We start from the raw sequence: 19,233 nt of genomic DNA, 5'->3' as shown, positions 1-19,233 counted from the left end.
TTTGTTAACGATCTACCAACAATCGGGGACCTGACAATCTGGTCCAATTGGAACAAGAAATGACAATAAAGATGTAAACTTTAACTAAAATAAGGAAAAGAGAACACCGAATGTTTGTAGATCTGGGCAGAAAAGAAGAATAGAGCAGCTGACGTCACTCTCCAATGGAATAGTGCTTTGCTTACGTCATTGTTCTTTTTCAAATCTTCAATAAGAAACAAGTTCTTTACCCAAATCGGCAATCAACAAGCTCTTATACCACTTGTCGGTCCCGAATATTAACTCACAATCACAATCAAGTCATAACTCACACATTAAATGTGTCGACAAGCGAGTTAATGACAGATTGCTATTTTAGGAAAGAAACAGTTTGTTAAAGGCGGAATCAATAACAAACAGGGTAGTTGCTTTAATGATTATTAACAGGTAACTGAAACACAAGAATCAATCAAAAGATTTCCATTCATATAATATAAATCATACAAACGATAATCGATTTTAAGGTTTTTTATGGAAAGTTATGTCCGTACTATTCTTTGGCAGCCGTCACAACAAATATTCTCTGTCATGTCTATATCGGTCTGCTCGCCTTGAGGCGTGCCCTAAAATTTTCCTTTTATAGGCCTGAAACCTCAAGACAGCTGCCATTCCATCTAGAAACCCTAAATGTAAAGTACATATTCAAATTACATATTCAAAACTATGCTAAGTGTAAAATAAGTCTTCTGGGTAGGCTTTGTAAAAGTAATCTTCTCCGGGTAGACTTTATGCTCTGCCTTCCTTGGTAGACTTGGTAACCTTGAAGTGTGCTCGGGAACAGTTTCCGGGTAGACTTTAACTTTCACCGGGTAGACTTCAACCTTCTTGATCTTATCAGACTTTGCCCGGAAAGATCTTACGAGCAACCTTGTTCTTCTATGGTCCCTTAACTCCTTGCTATGAAATAGCTTATTAGCAAAGTGTGCCCGGTAGCACTGTACTCTACTAGAGTTAAACCCTGCCCGATGTTACTTGGAATATATCATTACTCACATCAAGCTTACTCGGACCACTGTTATTAATGAATACCTTGCCCGATCTTCCAGTCACTTGGTGTTATGAGCTTGGTTAGCCAAGAGCTTACCCAGGGTAAACCTTACTCGGCTATGAATAACAAACTTGCAAGATATAGTGAACCCTGCCCGGGTATGCATTAAAGAAGATTTCTTGAAGATAACCTTGCCCGGTAGGCAAAATATCAGGTCCGGCTAAGTAAAACCATGCTCAGATGTCTCAGGTGTGCCCGGTTCCTTACTTAGCTATTTCTAAGGAGGTTGAGAATATTCCAATCTTCCTTATGATCATTTTTAGGTCAAATCTTGACTCAACACATTGATCCGAGGTAATAATGTTATGATCTTATATGGATCCAAATCCGCTAGATCTAGTCACGAAATGATGAACAGATACTCTCAACTGTTAAAGTCAAGTGATCCGGATGGAATCGGATATAAACCGATCGAAATACGAGCTTAGGGGTCACCCTAGCTCGAATCCAGAACGATCGGGATGAATAACGGTGAAAACGGTGTAGAAACACGTTTTTCCAGCCACCGACCATTTTTCTGACACGACAGCGCCGGAAAGGCAGCGCCAACGATTGGGGGAATGTCAGAGAATGTTATGATATTCCGTTCCCTAACCCTAGGCGCGTGTAACGAATGAACAGTCATTCGTTATGCCCATTCATTAAGGAAGAATAACGATTGGACTGCCATTCGTTATGCCTATTCGTTAAGGAAGAATAAAGAATGGACTGCAATTCACAATCCCATTCGTTACGGAGAACTAACGAATGAACCCCATTCGTTGAAAGGTTCATTTGTTAGCCAGGTCAAGCGAAGAAGCCCATTCGTTATGGGATACTCATTAGTTATAGAATCCCCATTCGTTATGAGATACTTATTCGTTATAAAATCCCCTTCCGTCAGATGCTCATCTATCAGACAAGTTAACGAATGAACCCCCATTCGTGTAGGGGGTGCATAACGAATGAACCCCCATTCGTTAAGGGGGTTTATAACGAATGAAGTTTTATAAAATTACATAGAAACCCTTGGACATTATTAATTGATTAAGATACCTTAAAGGGTTAATGAGTTAACTATAAAATATTATTAAAGCGTTCTAATGGAAATTTTGTTAAGAACAGTTATTGGAAATAATTTTTTTTCGAAGCTGACCTGGCAGGTTAACCCCAGCCAGGGGCTATGCCCCTTAGACCCCGCTAGGGGCTGCCGCCCCTAGAATCCCACTTCCAGGGGCGCTTCCCCCGGACCCCCGTTCGTTGAGGGTTATAATTAAACTAGAAACACGATATGGGTAGTGATATTAATTGATACGTATAATTGTTATACTGTTAGTCGCGCACAACTAAAGAAAGGAATAACCATTAGTGGTCAACGTAATAGGACACAGGTGAGTTTCTAGCCCCTTCTCTCTGTAATGTTTTTTTCGTGGCTGTGTGCATACTCCTATTTATTAGTTAATACACTTACCTTAAGTAGCAAGTGTAAGCTATGTGAATGTTTTATGAAAGATATATGAATGATATTGAAATGATGAAAGAATGTAAGGAGTATATATGTAGATGTTTATGAATATATGTATGTGTGTATATATATATATATATAAATATATATATATATATATATATAACTATGCATGTGTGACAAAGAATGTATGGTTGTATGGCAAGGAATGTATGGTTGTATGGGACGGAAAGAAGGGACCAGGCCCTACTAATATCTGAGACAGAAGGGACCATACCCTAATAATATCTGAGATATTAGGGACTAGACCATACTAATATCTGAGATGGTAAAGACAGTTATGTATGTAGTATGAAAGTATGAAAGAATTTATGTACGTAAGAAGGAATGTATGTATGTATGTATGTATGTATGTATGTATGTATGTATGTATGTATGTATGTATGTGTGTGTATGTATGTATGTAAGTATGTATGTATGTATGTATGTATGTATGTATGTATGTATGTATGTATGTATGTATGTATGTATGTATGTGCGTATGTATGTATTTGTGTATGTAAGTATGTATGTATGTATGTACGTATGTACGTATGTATGTATGTATGTATGTAGGTATGTATGTATGTATGTATGTATGTATGTATGTATGTATGTATGTATGTATGAATGTATGTATGTATGTATGTATGTGTGTGTGTGTGTGTGCGTCTGTATGTCTGTATGTATGTATGTATGTATGTATGTATGTATGTATGTATGTATGTATGTATGTATGTATGTATGTATGTATGTATGTATGTATGTATGTATGTATGTATGTATGTGTGTGTGTATGTATATATGTATGTATGTATGTATGTATGTATGTATGTATGTATGTATGTATGTATGTATGGAAAGAAGGTAAACATGTCAAATATATAATATGTATCTTCATATGCATATATGTAAGTATGTGTATGAAATATATGTTGCCTGGTTAACTAGAATTCACTCAGTGAAGCAGACTTTTAGTATGCACGCAGGCAAATAGGATGAAGGAGCTGGCTTGAGGGAGACACATGACATGGCCTGAGCTGACTAACATCTAGCGAAGAAAAGTTATGATGTTTCATGTTAAGATAATTTAAAATTTAAAACTTATGATTTTAATATTTTGTAATAATGTTTGATGTTTTTATATTCCGCGAAAAGTTTTAGTTAACTCTATGATTTAGAACGGTGTTTATGAATAAATCCAACGCCAAAGTAGGGCACCAGGACCAGGGCCTTACAAGTAAGCCACACAAGTTTATTTTTTTTGGCTATGGATGATTAATAATTTAATAACACTAAACCCTCAATTTGAATCATTTGGTAAATTTTTTTTACCGATAGAAACTCTTGCAACTGTTAGTTAAGTAGCAAGATAAGTTGAAACTATCATACCAATATACTTATAAGTAGCTTTTTTACATTTTTCAGCTCTTGTGACTTTTCAAGAGTTTCAATGTGTTTTTTGTACATGATTATTATAACTTTTGCAACTTGAATAACTAGGATCATATAATAAGATTATGAATGAGATTCTATTTTTTAAACCCATGTAATACACGGGTTTATAACCTAGTAGTGATATATAAGGAAAAGAAACAAGGAGAATACCATCCATCTTCAGCAATGTGGTGGTTAAGTCATGGTTTTGTCATTTGTGTATCGGGTGTCCCGAGTTGGAATCCTGAACAGCGATCTCATTTTTAATAGCGAACAGGAAACCATAAGATCCGAACCCAGATCACCGAACCCTGAACCATGTGACCCGAACCCAAGATCCGAACACCCGAACTGAACACCCACGCTTAGATATCCGAATAGCGAGCATTGGGCTTTGATGCAAGCCCAGTTACAACTACAGCATGTTGGGTCCATTACTTGGGCTTGAAATAATCAACCTAGTTACTTGTGGTCTTGCCTAGGCTAAACCAAGTTGATCCAAAATAAAATAAACCGAATTAACCGACCTCGTTAAGTCCCGTTAACTAAACCCGTTAAAGTTTTATAAAAATAGACGTGGTTAGCTCGTTAATAAAAGACATAAATAATAAATAAGAGTAAATATAAGAAATGGAATTTGATGCTTATTATAGGTAATTAAATAACAAGGTTCGTTATTTAATTTAAGAGTAAACTGCGGTTTTCGTCCCTGTGGTTTGTCTAAATTTGCGATTTTAGTCCAATAGTTTCTGATTGTCTTTTTTCGTCCCTGTGGTTTCATTTTGCTTTCAATTATATCCTAACCAACTAACCCTGTTAAATCCACCTGGTTATGTCCATCATCTTGAGGGGCAGTTTGGTAATTGTACTCCCAAAAGAAACACCAACCAACCCTAAATCCCTGATTAAAAAACCATCCAGTTGTCTTTTTCAATTGTTTTGTTCGACACCATGATTCCAAACCCTAGAAGAACAATGAACCACAATTCCAAACTCTAGACGAACAAACAACGACGATTCACCACTAATCTTTGATCATGGCGCTTAGTCTCTGGTGTGTAACATCCCGAAATTTCAAGATAATATTAATTATATTACTTAAAAATAGAGGGAAAGTTTACTCGGGTTATCGGGATATAAATAGAGTAGGAGTTGGTATGGGTCGGGCTAGTGTTGGGTAATGGATATGGGTTATGAACGAAGGAAGGAGAGTCCATGGGCTTAAGCCCATGATCCCTAATATAAATACCCTTAACCACCATTTCTCACCTATTTCTTCACACTCAAAACACACACATTCTAACCGATCAAGATTCGAAGCCGAGACCCGAGATTTTGTGGATAGATCTGAGTTGGCAAGGTAAGAACAAATCCAACAAAGCTAATATTACTGAAAATGGTTAGGATTGGATGGGTTAACCGGACCCGAAACCCAAACTGCCCAAATCGGACCCCTAAAACGTCGATTTTAGGCCGATTTGATGGTTGGGATTTGTAGGCGCCGATCATACGATTCCGTGGGTACCAAAATCGAGTTATTTGGCTAAGAAACGAAGGATTTATGGGCAAACAGATCTGCAGCGCGATAACTTCGCCTGCAAGAATAAGTTCGCCTGATGAACTTCGCCTTCAAGCGTAACTTCGCCTTCAAGCGTAACTTCGCCTAAGGATAACTTCTCCTACGGCCAAGTTCGCCTAAGGTTTAACTTCGCCTGAAGCCAAGTTCGCCTAAAGTTTAACTTCGCCTGAAGCCAAGTTCGCCTAAGGTTTAACTTTGCCTGAAGCCAAGTTCGCCTAAGGTTTAACTTCGCCTGAAGCCAAGTTCGCCTAAGGTTTAACTTCGCCTGAAGCCAAGTTCGCCTAAGGTTTAACTTCGCTGTAAAGCTAAGTTCCCCTAGCTGGTAACTTCGCCTACAGCTAAGTTCGCCTAAGGTTAACTTCGCCTAGAGCTAAGTTTGATTAGAAAATAAATTAAAAAGCGATAAGTTAAAGTAAGCTAATACTAGGCCACCAGATTAGATCAGACGAGTATTGATACGTGTAACTTGTACAGTCAGCCGAGCTCAGATAGAGAAGGGATTTACAGCTATCAGAAAAAGAAGCAGAATTCAGGTGAGTTTCTAGCCCCATTTCCTTGTTATGTTTTCGGGGCTGTGTGCATACTCGATGTGAAGTGTGAATACACTTACCTTAAGTGGTAAGTGTATGCTATAGATGTTATACGAGGTATATATTTTATAATGCTTGTCGGTACGTGAACGATCTACGGATATTGCACGTACTGTCAGGTTGTAACGTTATGTATAAGGTAAGTATGTTATGTATGTTTATGTGTATGAACATGATAGAGATAACAGAAGAAAGAAATGATAATGTATGGTTGTATGGTAACGAAGAGGGAATCGAACCCTACTAATATTCGATATGATGTAACTTGTTTATTTCGTAAATACCGAACTGATATGAAGTGTGATATAGGCAGGTAGAGGTAGAGTGTGTTAGAAGTGGCAAGAGTCCAGTAAGAGTGTTAGTGGCATAACGTGAGCGCGTGATAGGGAAAGCCTGTACGTGCCATCGTTATTATGTGTGTATGATTGTTGATGTAAATGATATGAAGCGTGTTGTAGACAAGTAGAGGCATAGCGTGTTAGAGGTGACAAGAGTCTAGTAAGAGTGTTAGTGGCATAACGATAGTACGTGGTAGGGTAAGCCTATATGTGCCTTCGTTATTAAAGTGGCATAACGTTTTACGTTATTAAAGTGGCAAAGTGGCAAAGTGGCACAACGTTATACGTTATTAAAGTGGCAAAGTGGCATAACGTTTTACGTTATTAAAGTGGCAAAGTGGCATAACGTTTTACGTTATTAAAGTGGCAAAGTGGCATAACGTTTTACGTTATTAAAGTGGCAAAGTGGCAAAGTGGCACAACGTTATACGTTATTAAAATGGCAAGTGGCAAGGTGGTAGGTGTAAATAAGAGGCTAAGTGGTAAGGTAAGCAGGTTATACGTTATTAAAATGGCAAAGTAGCTATTATATAATGCTTGTCGGTACGTGAACGATCTTCGGATATTGCACGTATCGCCAAGGATAGTGATTGTCAAGTGGTTGTTAGTGTGTATGTATTCTATGATGTGACTTGCTTATTATGTAAATATTGTATTGATATAAAGTGTGCTGTAGACAAGTAGAGATAGAGTGTGATAGAAGTGGCAGAGTCTAGTAAGAGTGTTAGTGGCATGACGATAGTACGTGGTAGGGTAAGCCTATACGTGACTTCGTTATTAAAGTGGCATAAGTGGCATAAAGTGGCACCAGTGGCATAAGTGGTTAAGCTGTAGGGGTAATTAAGTGGCTAAGCTGTAGGGGTAATTAAGTGGTTAAACAGTGGCATGTTGGACAGTGGACTATGTGTCTTCGGATACGTATATATTGTATGAAGTGGTTGTATGATAAGTTGCTTGATTAACTAGAACTCACTCAGCGTAGCTGACTTTTAGTATGCACGCAGGTGAGCTGATTATAGAGTTAGCATGAGGATGACACACGGCATGGATTGAACGGCTGGCATCTGAAGAAAGAAGTAAAGATGTTTTAAATATAAAGTTTTGTGTTATGGTATCAAAGAAAAGATTTAATGTTTTGTAACAAATGATTGATGTTTTATATTCCGCGAAAAGTTTTAATAAACTCTGATTTGAAGGACTGTGTTTATGATTAAATCCAACACGAAAGTAGGGTTACCGGTAACGGGGCCTTACATGGTGGCTTCGATCTCCATATGAAAAGTTTGACCCCGATGATGAATATCGTAAGTACCGATCTCTGTTTAACCGGTTTCTTTAAACTTTTTTCCATAATTGTCTGGATCACCAATAGTTATTAAATCTTTATTGATATTGTTTATTAAACAGGGGGTCACCCAAAGGTTTTCTCCATGAAGTTTAACTATGGTGGGAGATTCACAAAGCCTCCAGGCAGACCCTATGTTAATGGAAAGGTAGGGTTTTTTGATATGGTTGACTCTTTCGAGTTTGGGTTCCACGAACTAGAATCTATGACAGATTTCTTAGATCTTCATGTAGGAGATGAAATACTTTATTACTATTTTGAGGTTCCAAACAGTGATCTTGATTATGGTTTAAGGGCTTTAACAAATGACACTAATCTTGATGAGTTGTTTAAGTATGTTGAGGAGTTTAAGGTTATTGAGGTATACACTGAGCTTGGATGCCTGGCAATAGGCACTACAGAAACTATCAATGAAAGTCAAGTAAGCCAAGTAGATAATGAGGTTATGACTAAGGATCACATTGATGAAGATGACAATGGGGATGGTGAATGAATTTAGTAGTAGACATGAATGAATTTAGATCTGTGGTGGATATACCTGTTAATATAGAACATCAAAACTTCGATAGTGAAGATGATAACAGTGTTTTTGAAGTTGACTTAGATGATTTTGATAACATGGATGAAGATGAAACACCTTTAAGCAAGGCAATGAAAAAGGCTAGGAAGAAGAATTGAAATGGCAAAGATCCAGTGTTTGCACCTTTTCATGTTGGACAACAGTTTTCAAATAGGGATGAAGTTAGGGATCTAGTGAAGAAGTTTTGCATTGAGAGTAGAAGGCAACTTTACTTTAAAAAGAATGATAAAGAAAGAGTAAGGGTGTTGTGTGCTGGAGTTACACATGTTGTTGGATGGTCCAAAGAGGTAGTTGTGAAGAGTAAAGTTGGTGGGTCTCAAAAGGTGGATAAGTCAAAAAATCAATGAAAGAACCAATGGAAGAGAAACTGATTCCCACTTGTCCTTTTGTCTTACATATCTCCAACCACAATAAATTATCCTCTTGGGTTGTGAAGACCATTACTAATGAGCATACATGCCTTAATACAAGAAATGTCAAGTTGTGTACTGTGAGTTGGATTGTTAAAGAGGCTGAACAAATTGTTGCTTCGAACTACAACATACCAGTTAAAGCACTACATGATCAATTCTAGAGGAAATATCAAATACAACTCTCAAAGACTAAAGTTTTCCGGGCGAGGGCCATGGCTAGGCAGAAGATTGATGGTAATTTCACTAGTCTGTATGCACTTCTAAGGGACTATTGTAAGGAGCTAGTTAGAGCTAATCCGGGAACCTTTGTGGAGATTGAGGTAGAGAAAGAGTTTAACCCATCTAGTTTAACAAGGCAGTTCAAGAGGGTTTACATTTGTTTAGCTCCACTGAGGGAAGGGTTTAAAGCTTGTGGTAGGGACCTATTGGGATTGGATGGCTGCTTCATGAAGGGGCCTTTTCCTGGACAGATTCTAACTGCAGTGGGAGTAGACTCAAATAATTGCATATATCCCGTGGCATATGCTTTAGTCGAAGCTGAAACAACTGAATCATGGACTTGGTTCTTGGAGTGCCTAGGTCGTGATCTTGATCTATATGCAAATTCCAATTTCACTTTCATTAGTGATCGACAAAAGGTACATCCAAGTTTTAACTGTTCACGTATTGTGTTTACTATTTTTGTCATCACTTATTTTGTTTACTTGGGTTTATTATTAATCAGGGTATTATACCAGCTTTAAAGAAGACATATCCAAGTGCTGAACACAGATTTTGCTTGAGACACATTCATGAGAATATGAAGTCTAATTGGAGGGGTCATGTGTTTAAATATCTACTTTGGAAGTGTGCTACAGCAACTAATATTCCACAGTTTGAGAAGGAAATGACAGAAGTGAGGGTCCAAGATCAGGCTTAACATGATTGGCTACGTAATATCCACCCAAAGCACTGGTCTAAAGCATACTTTAGTGGTACGATTCTTTAAAATTAAAAATATTACGTGTTCAGTGTTACGATTCTGGTTATTTTTTTGGGTTTCGGGTCGTTCGGGTCGGGTTGTTCGGGTTTTGCGTTAAATGGTTCTGGTAAATTAGGATCGGTATTCGGGTTAAAAAAGTTAAAATCTAAACTTATATTGAAAAACAAACCCCTAATTATGTTATCTATTATGTCTTTGCAGGAAGGTCAACAAGTGATGTTCTCTTAAATAATCTATGCGAGGTGTTCAACAGGCAACTAGTTGGCGAAAGAGACAAGCCCGTTATAACCTGCTTGGAGTTTATTAGGGAATATTTGATGAAGAGAATTTTTTTTAGTTCGTAAAAGCATTTCCAAGTGTGACGGTCCTTTGACTCCGAAATCAACAACACTGTTTGAAGCAATTACAAAAGATGCATTATTGTACAAAGTCATATGGAATGGGATGAATAAGTACCAAGTAAGTGGGCCTTCACAAGATCAATGTGTAGTCGATGTTAACAAGACGACTTGCTCATGCGGAATGTGGGAGTTGATTGCCATGCCATGCAAGCATGCAGTGGCAGTCAATTATAATATGGCCCAAAATGGCATGGATGTTGACCTTCCAGAGGCTTGGATCTCTAAAGTCTACTTGCTTGATACATGGAAGAAGGTGTATGATCATACCATTGACCCAATCAACGGTGTTCAAATGTGGACGCCTTCAGAATGCCCAACAACTCTTAAGCCTCCAAAGCACCACAAACAAATTGGAAGGCCAAAGAAGAAACGAAAGAAAAGTGCTGAGGAGTTGAGCGAACTTGCTAGGGATGGGAAAATGCCAAGGTCTAGTAACACGGTCATGTGCAGGAATTGCAAAACACAGGGGCATAATATAAGGTCTTGTACCGCGCCAAAGTTTTCATCACAGCCTGAAAAGAAAAAGGGCACAGCCAAAGGGGGAAAAAAGTTGTCACAAGTGGAAGGTTCAAAAAAGATGGGCATCACCAAAGGGAAAGAAAAAGTGTCACAGGTGGGAGGATTGAATGGTGTTTGTGTTTATTGTCTTTTGAAACTGTTAATATGTTTGATGGTTATCATGTTTTGGCATGTTTGACTTTTTAGTCAAACTTGCAATACTTTCCCAAACATAAGCTAGTATTTATGTTTGATGGTTATCATGTTTTGTATATCAAGGCTTTGACTCTAGATGTTGCATGTTAGTTTTTATGTAATGGATGCTATGTTTTGGTTGAAGTATGGATGTTTTAGTATGCTTGTGATTATAGGGTTGTTATTTGTTGGTATGTTTGACTTTATTGACAAATATGAGTTTTTCAAGGTAATTGTCTTTTTAAAATTCAGATTTTGACAAGTTGCATATTTATTATCTGATTGTCTTTTTAAAATTCATGTACTTGTCTTTAGCATTTCCAAGTGATATCATGCTAACAGGTCACTGCAGTAAATATCTTTAATTAACAAGATAAGGTGTCAAATGACCTCTATTATTTGCTTAAAAAACGAAGAGCTGGTACATAAAATATTAGATAAACTTTTCATACCCTAAACTAGTTGCAAGAATCCATTGAATTATGCATTCTAGTGTCGGTAATTGACAAAAATAGTGGTCTTTGACCAAGTCAGTTTTGACAAACAATGTTTCGTTTGTAAGCTATTGTTATAATGCATAAGGTAATTAGGGGGTGCAAACGAGCCGAGCCAAGCCCAAGCTCGACTAGGCACAAGCTCGGCTCGTTTAACTTATACATAGCTCGAGCTCGAGCTTGGCTCGTTTCGAGCTCTATTAAAGGAGCTTATTTTTAGGCTCGCGAGCCGGCTCGAGCTCGTAAGTAAAGCTCGGGCTCGGGCTCGTTTATTGAATGAGCTTGCTTTTAGGCTTGAGCTCGGCTCATTTGCACCCCTAACGTTAATAAACCAAACTTGTCGTATGGTAGCCAAAATACGAAATTTCATTAATAGTGGTCATCAACAAAATTTGCAACATAGTGCATTTAAAAACATAAAGCCAGTGACCTTTACAACATAAAAACATAAAGCCAGTGACCTTTACAAGTTTCAGGTCATTTAAAAATCAAATACAACAAAAAAAAAATCCAACTTAAACCTAAATAAATCTTCAGCCTTTTGTTTTGAATTGCATTAGCTCTTGACATGGCTTCGTGATTATTGGCGGATCTCAATAGACCAGGAATGATTTCTTGAGCTCTTTGGCACAATAGGGAATCAACCCAATCAACAAAACAACATATTGATGCCTGGTAAGATTTTGAAGTAATTAGGAAAAAAAACAAAATATAGTTTCAATATAAAAATAACTTACACTCGTTCAACAGTGAAATCGTCTACCAGGATTGGCATCGGTCCAAGACGTGCGAATGGTTGTAACTGAACCACATGAGCAAAACACCATTCGATTGTTGGCTCAGCGACGAAATGATTGTGTGTTAGAGGAGCTCGACATTGTCTATTCAAATGTTGTCTATCTTGGGATGAAGAAGATGATACAGACAACAAAAAGAATGAAAAAGAGGTATGGGAATTAGGGATTTAGGGTTGGTTGGTGTTTCTTTTGGGAGTACAATTACCAAACTGCCCCTCAAGATGATGGACATAACCAGGTGGATTTAACGGGGTTAGTTGGTTAGGATATAATTGAAAGCAAAATGAAACCACAGGGACAAAAAAAGACAATCAGAAACTATTGGACTAAAATCGCAAATTTGGACAACCCACAGGGACGAAAACCGCAGTTTACTCTTAATTTAACTTGGCTAACCCCGTTTGCTCGATTATGTTAATTTAACAATCTTCGTTAATTAAGGAGACCCCCGAGATCAATCAGGCTTAATTAACGAGCCTAGTCTATCAAGTAAGCTTGGTTAACCTTGTTAACTTAGTTTACTAAAATTACTAACTTAGTTAGTTCTGTTAGTCAGTTATATGGTTAATTAATAAATGTATATGCTAAATAGTTAGTTGTGCCCAGTTGAAGAAGGAAATTATAGTTAATTCAGAATGATTAAAGATTCAGGTGAGTTTCTAGCCCTCTTTTTTCTCTGCTATGTTTTTGGGGTTGTGTGCATACTCTATGTGATAGGTTAATATACTTACTTTATATAGTAAGTGTATGACATGTGAATGTGTACGTATATTATAATGACTATAAGTATATGGTTATATGTTGTAAGGAATGTATGTTTGGTTGTATGGAAGGTATGGACAAGACCCTAATAATATCTGAGACGGTATGGACCAGACCCTAATAACATCTGAGACGGTAGGTACCAGACCATAATAATTCTGAGACGGTAGGAACCATAACCTAATAATATTGAGAGGATAGAGATAGTTATGCTTGTAGCATGAAAGTATGAAAGAATGAATGTATGTATGTGTGTATGTATATAAGTATGTGCGTATGAATGAAAGAAAGGTAAATAAGTTAAGTTTGTAATATGTATCTTCGGATATGTACATACAAGTATGTGAATATAATGTATATTACTTGATTAACTAGAACTCACTTAGCATAGCTGACTTTTATTATGCATGTAACTGGTTGATTAAAGAAAGTAAAGGAGCTTGGAGTACACACAAGGCAATCCACACGGTGTTGGCATTCAAAGAATCATTAGTGGACAACAATATTGACAATCGTAGTTTCACGTTTATCTAGGCTTTAAAATAATCTACATGTTTTAAAAACCATGTTTTCCGGTTATGATTCCAGTGCAAATAACTCTTTCAGAATCGGAAAAGGTTTAAGTGTGTGGATATTTGATATGGGCTAATATATATATATATATATATATATATATATATATATATATATATATATATTATAAATATTTCCTATACTTTTAGATACTTTTGAGCTAACTCTATTTATATTACTCATGTTTGGTTCATATTTGGTTTTTATGTGTTTTAAGAGACTACGAGCTACAACAGAGTACTTCTATTAAGATTGAGTCCAATAAGTGAATTGTCGAACCAAGTATTTATATGATTAATAAATTTATATTATGCTGATAATATATAATCATCCTGTTCAACGTAACATGATTACATGTTTTAAAAATAAAATTAATCTTAATGTGAGGTTATATTAATGAATGAAACATAATATTAGCAGGTTCTTATTTTTTAGACCCAAGATTGGACAGCGATAAGTATTACTTCTCTTTTAGAGTTGCCGTAGAGAGGAATCGCATGAAAGAGGAAAAACGAGGACGAAGCAACCAATAGTTTTATGTTTGAGTTCGAACCTACTCATCCAATTGTTATTATTATTTGGTTTGATTGTATTGTTTACTTTATGAATTCAGTTTTTAAACCTTATTTATTTGTTTTGTTCTTGAGTATGGTTGTTGGCTAAACCCCTAGACTGCCTAGGCCTATGATGAACTTTTGTTGAAGTTGGATTTTAGTTTGGATTTTGCTTTTGTTTTGGTTTATGATTAAGTAAGAGGTTTCTTGATTTTCATTTGATGCATATGTGTGCTTAGGATATTTTGACGAGTACTATTGTTCCTCAGTTTCCTTACTGATTGTTTCATATAGGGGCATTTACATATATCCCCTCCCTAAGTTCCTTATTACATATTTACTCAACCCTTAAAAATCAATTACATATTTCTCCTCCCTAAACCATATATATTACATATTTCCCCATTTCATTAAAATTAACTTAAAAATGACTATTTTAACCTTAATGAACTAATTAAAGACTTATTTACATATTTCCCTTCTTAATACCAAAAATTACACATATCCCCAATTTAAAACCAAATCAATTCGGTGTTAAGACGAACATATCGAAGCTAACCAATTCAGTTGTCGATTTTTTTACTCGTTTTCAAGTACAAAAAAAAAGTTTTCACAAAAAAAATATTCATTCACTAAATCAAAAGAAGAAAACTAAAAAAAATGTCAAAAGTTTACATCATTCCATTAGTAGCTTCTATATATTTCAAAATGATTAAACCAACATTTAAAAATGGTCAAACCAACATTAAAAAAAACAAGAGAATACAAAACACAAGAAAATTATGAATTTTTTGCTCGTTTCGTTTATTTGTTGAAAGTTGATATTGACTTTCTGCATTTTTGCATGTCTTTGCACGGTGTCCATACTCACCACAACGCTTGCATTTTGTCTCTTTTTAGTCTCGTCATTTGGTTTGATTCTATTCTTTCTTGGTCTTCCTGGTCGACGTTTAATTGCAGGTGGGTGTATCTTTTCCTCAGTATCTATATGCGCCCATTGATCCTTTGTAGGCATTGTAGCAACACCTGAAGCATAAGCTAATTTGCATTTCTCAATAGTAACATATATTTCCCAATTTGCATCCCTTGTGAAAATGATAAAAGCTGCTACATGCAAACATGGAATACCTTTAATCTGCCAACGCCGACAAGTACATGTTCTTTCATCAAGTGAAACCACCCAACTCTGGTCTATGTGTTTTACTTCAGCTCGGTTTTAACCACTTCTACAAATCTCATACTTACCCACATCCTACAAAAACATTCAAAATATATTAAAAAAAGTTCACTCAAAACATTCAAAAAAATATTAAACACTAACCTTAGAGATTTTGTTGAGATAACTCTTAGTATTAGGTACTAAGTACCCTTATATTTTCTAGGAAACCTCCTTTTCTTATCCAGTCTTACCATAATCATCTCTCTAATGGAATCAAGTAGGTTAACTACTGGTTGATAACGCACCTCACCTATCCAAGAATTAAATGCCTCCGAAATTTTATTGGTAATATAATCACACTTTGATGTTGTCAATAACTTTCCACGACACCAAATCCTATTGTGATTCTCGTTAAGATAAGTAAGTGCGTCCTTGTTTGCTCCACCGATTTCATTTAACAATCGTTCATGCTCGGTTAAACGATAGGTCCTTGCAGCATGCCATAAGTTTCTAGTAAACAATTCACCACGAAAATGACGCTTAAAATTACTATATAGGTGCCTCATGCATTCTCTATGCTAGTCCATTTGGCGTACCGATTGGCAATTGCAATGTCTAGACCTTTTTACATATCAGCTGATATAACTAGTCCATTTGGCGTACCGATTGCTTTCTTAAGTAACTCAAGAAACCATACCCATGAATTTTTATTTTCTGATTCTAACACGCCATAAGCCACGGGAAAGATAGAATTGTTACCGTCAACACCTGTTGCACCGACCAGTACCCCATTAAACCTCCCTTTTAGATGACATGCATCTAAAGAAATGTACGGCCGACAACCATCAAGAAACTCCTTCGAGCAAGCTATTAACGAAATGAAAAAGCGTAAAAATAGCTTTTTATTACCTTTTGTCTCATAATCAACCTCAACAACACTTCCCGGGTTTCGCTTGAGTATCCCACTTTCCGTACATACTAGCCTGAGCTTGTTCTTTCCCTCGATGGACTTTCATGTACGGTACATCAACATTGTAATTTTTCATAATCCATTTTTGGAGTTTTGTAGGTGAGACATCCCCATCAGATTTTAGCTTATCTTTAATAACACTTTCAACCCATCCTTGAGTTGCCACCTTAGCTGCACCTTTAATGCTTCGAGTGCAAGATTTTATATCTACCAATTTCTTTACCTACATGATTTTGGTTAAAAATATACTCTTTATTAGTAATATATAAAGGTGCAAAATTATAAAAACACACAGGTCAACACATACCTCAAATGTAATCCCGTCTTGCATGAGAGAAGCGCGTATCCTCCATTTGCACTTTAGTTCGAATCACCCTGCCGTGACTCGTTTCGGTTCACTTTTCTCAATGTAGTATGAAAATCCTTTAGTGATTGCATATTGGGCCAACACTATTCTAAACTCTTTCACATTTTCAAATTTTGAGTTCATTGTAATGGCTCGACTTTCCTTTCTATAAGTTTTCGGTTGTGATCCTCCCGCTCTCCTTCAGTATCTGTACTATCAACTTCAGAATCCGTACCATAATATCTATGATAACTATCATCACTTAATGAATACTCCGATTCTTCCTCGCCAAGTTCTTCACCACGTTCTTCATCGTGTTCTCCATCCTGACCACTACAAATGATGTACAATGCTTATACGAAACTATTTGAACAATAAATTTAAAGTTTATTAAACAAACATATACCTTTGTTGCATCGAACATATCTCAATGTTATTATCCTTCGTCACATAAACGGTTAAATCTTTAGCCACCTCATGCATACTTAGCATCAGTTTAAAGGTATCATGAGAATCAACCTTAATATATGTTTTCTCACTCGCGTATTTGTCAATGTAATACAGTGAGAAAACGAGTTCTCTGTCTGAATGATAATGAGTGACAACCTCTTCAATCAATTCATCAAAGCAAAATATGCATGTGTCAATGTAAATGCATTTTTTAGACCCAAAACAATAGCGTTTTTTAGAAGAGTTCTTAGCTAACCGAAAGTAGCCTCCATACTTTTGTTTTATTTTGTACTTGGAAACTACTTGGACACTAGCATTCACGATTGTTGGTGATCGATCCATATTCTCCCATGTTGGTGTAAATGAGTGGTTTCCCATAACATCTATGTTTTCATCTTCCATAATAACCTAACATGAATAAACAAAAAACAAATGATTTTTAAGATTTCATGCACTAAGAAAGATGTCAAAAAAAAATGCCCACAGTGAATTAACTTCACAACAACAAATAATATATTGTTCTGTTTAACTATTTGGTTGTAAGGGTGGGAACACCCAAGTCAACAACCATGTTTCAATAATCCATAAAAATATGGTTTGTTGTAAGTCAAACAATCACTATCTGACAAAATATATAATCGTATTATAATGAAGCTACTTTTTAAAATAGCAGCAGCAGCAACTACCACAATTGAATTTGTAACCTCGAATTAACATTCTAAGTACTGATTTAGTAGCATGTTCTGTACAACTATGGAACTTTGGACACTCTCATAAGCCTTATCTAATGGCTTTATTCAAGGACTATCCTCAAAAGTAAGAAAATATTTTAATAATCCATAACAACATGGTTTGCATCAACTATGAAAAGATTGAACTTACCGAATCGTTGATGAATGTTTGCCGTCGAAAAACTGATGAACACTTTAATAATCCTCGACGTCGTTGTTGTGTTTACCGGCGTTCGGTGTCCGCGGACGTTCTGTGTTCGCCGGCGTTCCGTGTTTGTCGGATTAGATTGCCGTGAAAATCCAAATGAACTATAGTTTGTTCTCTGATATGTGAGAGGACATCGAAACGACGATGATATTACTAGGGTTATTGTAAATTGGAAAGGGTAATATGGTAAATACACACTAGATGGGGAAATATGTAATTATAAGTTTAAAATTGAAGAAATATGTAATAAGGCTAGTTAGGGAGGGGACAATTTTGCTGATGAAGACATGTTTAGGGATATCATAGCGTTTATATGATGATCTCGGATAAACTATGCTGTTACTGCTGACACAACGGTTTACTTTAGCATTATTCGACCTTTTTGAAATTCGGCTCGTTACATTCAGTCTGAAAACCATATTGTTGCTGAAGTCAACGACAAGGCAACTGTTATAACACTTGGGGTTATCCGAAGGGCGTTGAGGTTTGTGGATAACATGGATAACCCATGTAAATTTGATAGGTCATTGATACGTGGGTTATTTCGACGATTATTCTAGTCAGGTGACCTTGAGCGTTCCCAATACAACAAGGCTTACTTGTGCACCCCGTACAAGTATCTATTACATGTTCTCATACATTTCCTTGGGGGATGCAAGGGTAGATACGATGAATGCCAGATTATTCTACAATCGGCATTCGTAGCTCTTGTTTTGAACAAATCGTACAACTTCTCTGAGCTTATCTTTTATCGCCTAAAGGAAAACTGCTTGGTTAAGAATCGACGCAGTAAAATCCTGATGTATCCATGGTTTGTCCAGCTAATCATTCAGGATTTAATTCCTGATTTGAGATTGATAGTACTTTGAAAGAAGACGTGTTGAAGCTGGAACACATGAATGCGGACACGATGAAAAGGATGAAGTCATACAGGAGCAAGGAACCACAGGATATCCCAAGGACCAAACGTTTGATTGGTCACTTGTCGAATCCGGCATATGTATATCCTTCTAACGACCGTTGGATCCACGAAGACTCGGATTCCGAAAGAGAAGAAGGAACAGGTGGGAACGGTGGTGGAGATGATGGTCGAGATGGTGGTGATGATGGAAATAGAGGTGATCAACGACGTGCTAACGTTGAGGCAGCAAGCTCACAGGCTGCTCAACGAAAACGTAAGGGCAAGGCGTTAGCGAAAGATCAACCGCCCAAACTTCGTATTACTCATGGATCCGATGTAGATATTGGTCCACGTGTGTCG

General features: G+C 36.7%; 1 protein-coding gene across 3 annotated transcripts; it reads right to left on the bottom strand.

Moving 5' to 3' along the window:
- Positions 1 to 16,232: 16,232 nt before the first annotated feature.
- LOC143596700 (uncharacterized) lies at positions 16,233 to 18,234 on the bottom strand. 3 transcript variants are annotated; one of them, XR_013146757.1, is made up of 4 exons: positions 17,916 to 18,234; positions 16,990 to 17,441; positions 16,545 to 16,916; positions 16,233 to 16,460 (listed from the first exon to the last, which is right to left on the bottom strand). XR_013146757.1 is itself a non-coding variant. In XM_077075409.1 (3 exons), exons 2-3 carry the CDS (start codon positions 17,433 to 17,435, stop codon positions 16,724 to 16,726), a joined length of 639 nt encoding a protein of 212 aa, XP_076931524.1. In that variant the 5' UTR covers positions 17,436 to 17,441; positions 17,916 to 18,234; the 3' UTR covers positions 16,233 to 16,723. The 3 variants fall into 3 exon arrangements, 2 of the variants coding, with proteins under 2 accessions (XP_076931524.1, XP_076931525.1); XM_077075409.1 differs by having other exon boundaries at positions 16,233 to 16,916; XM_077075410.1 differs by lacking the exon at positions 17,916 to 18,234 and having other exon boundaries at positions 16,233 to 16,916; positions 16,990 to 17,459.
- Between the last annotated feature and the right edge of the window lie 999 nt (positions 18,235 to 19,233).

This window comes from Bidens hawaiensis, unplaced genomic scaffold (genome assembly GCF_021521415.1).
Source record: "Bidens hawaiensis isolate Kalapana, Puna unplaced genomic scaffold, B.hawaiensis_p1.1 tig00046863_1, whole genome shotgun sequence".
NCBI lineage: Eukaryota > Viridiplantae > Streptophyta > Magnoliopsida > Asterales > Asteraceae > Bidens > Bidens hawaiensis.
Note: the sequence above shows the minus strand (reverse complement) of the source record. Positions and strands in the feature narration are given on the sequence as shown.

Excerpts from the sequence above, each read along its gene's own strand:
- LOC143596700 (XM_077075409.1), bottom strand. The coding sequence starts at position 17,435 with ATGGAAGATGAAAACATAGATGTTATGGGAAACCACTCATTTACACCA. Across the intron at positions 16,917-16,989 it reads ATATGTTCGATGCAACAAAG|TGGTCAGGATGGAGAACACG; the intron begins GTATATGTTTGT and ends CATCATTTGTAG.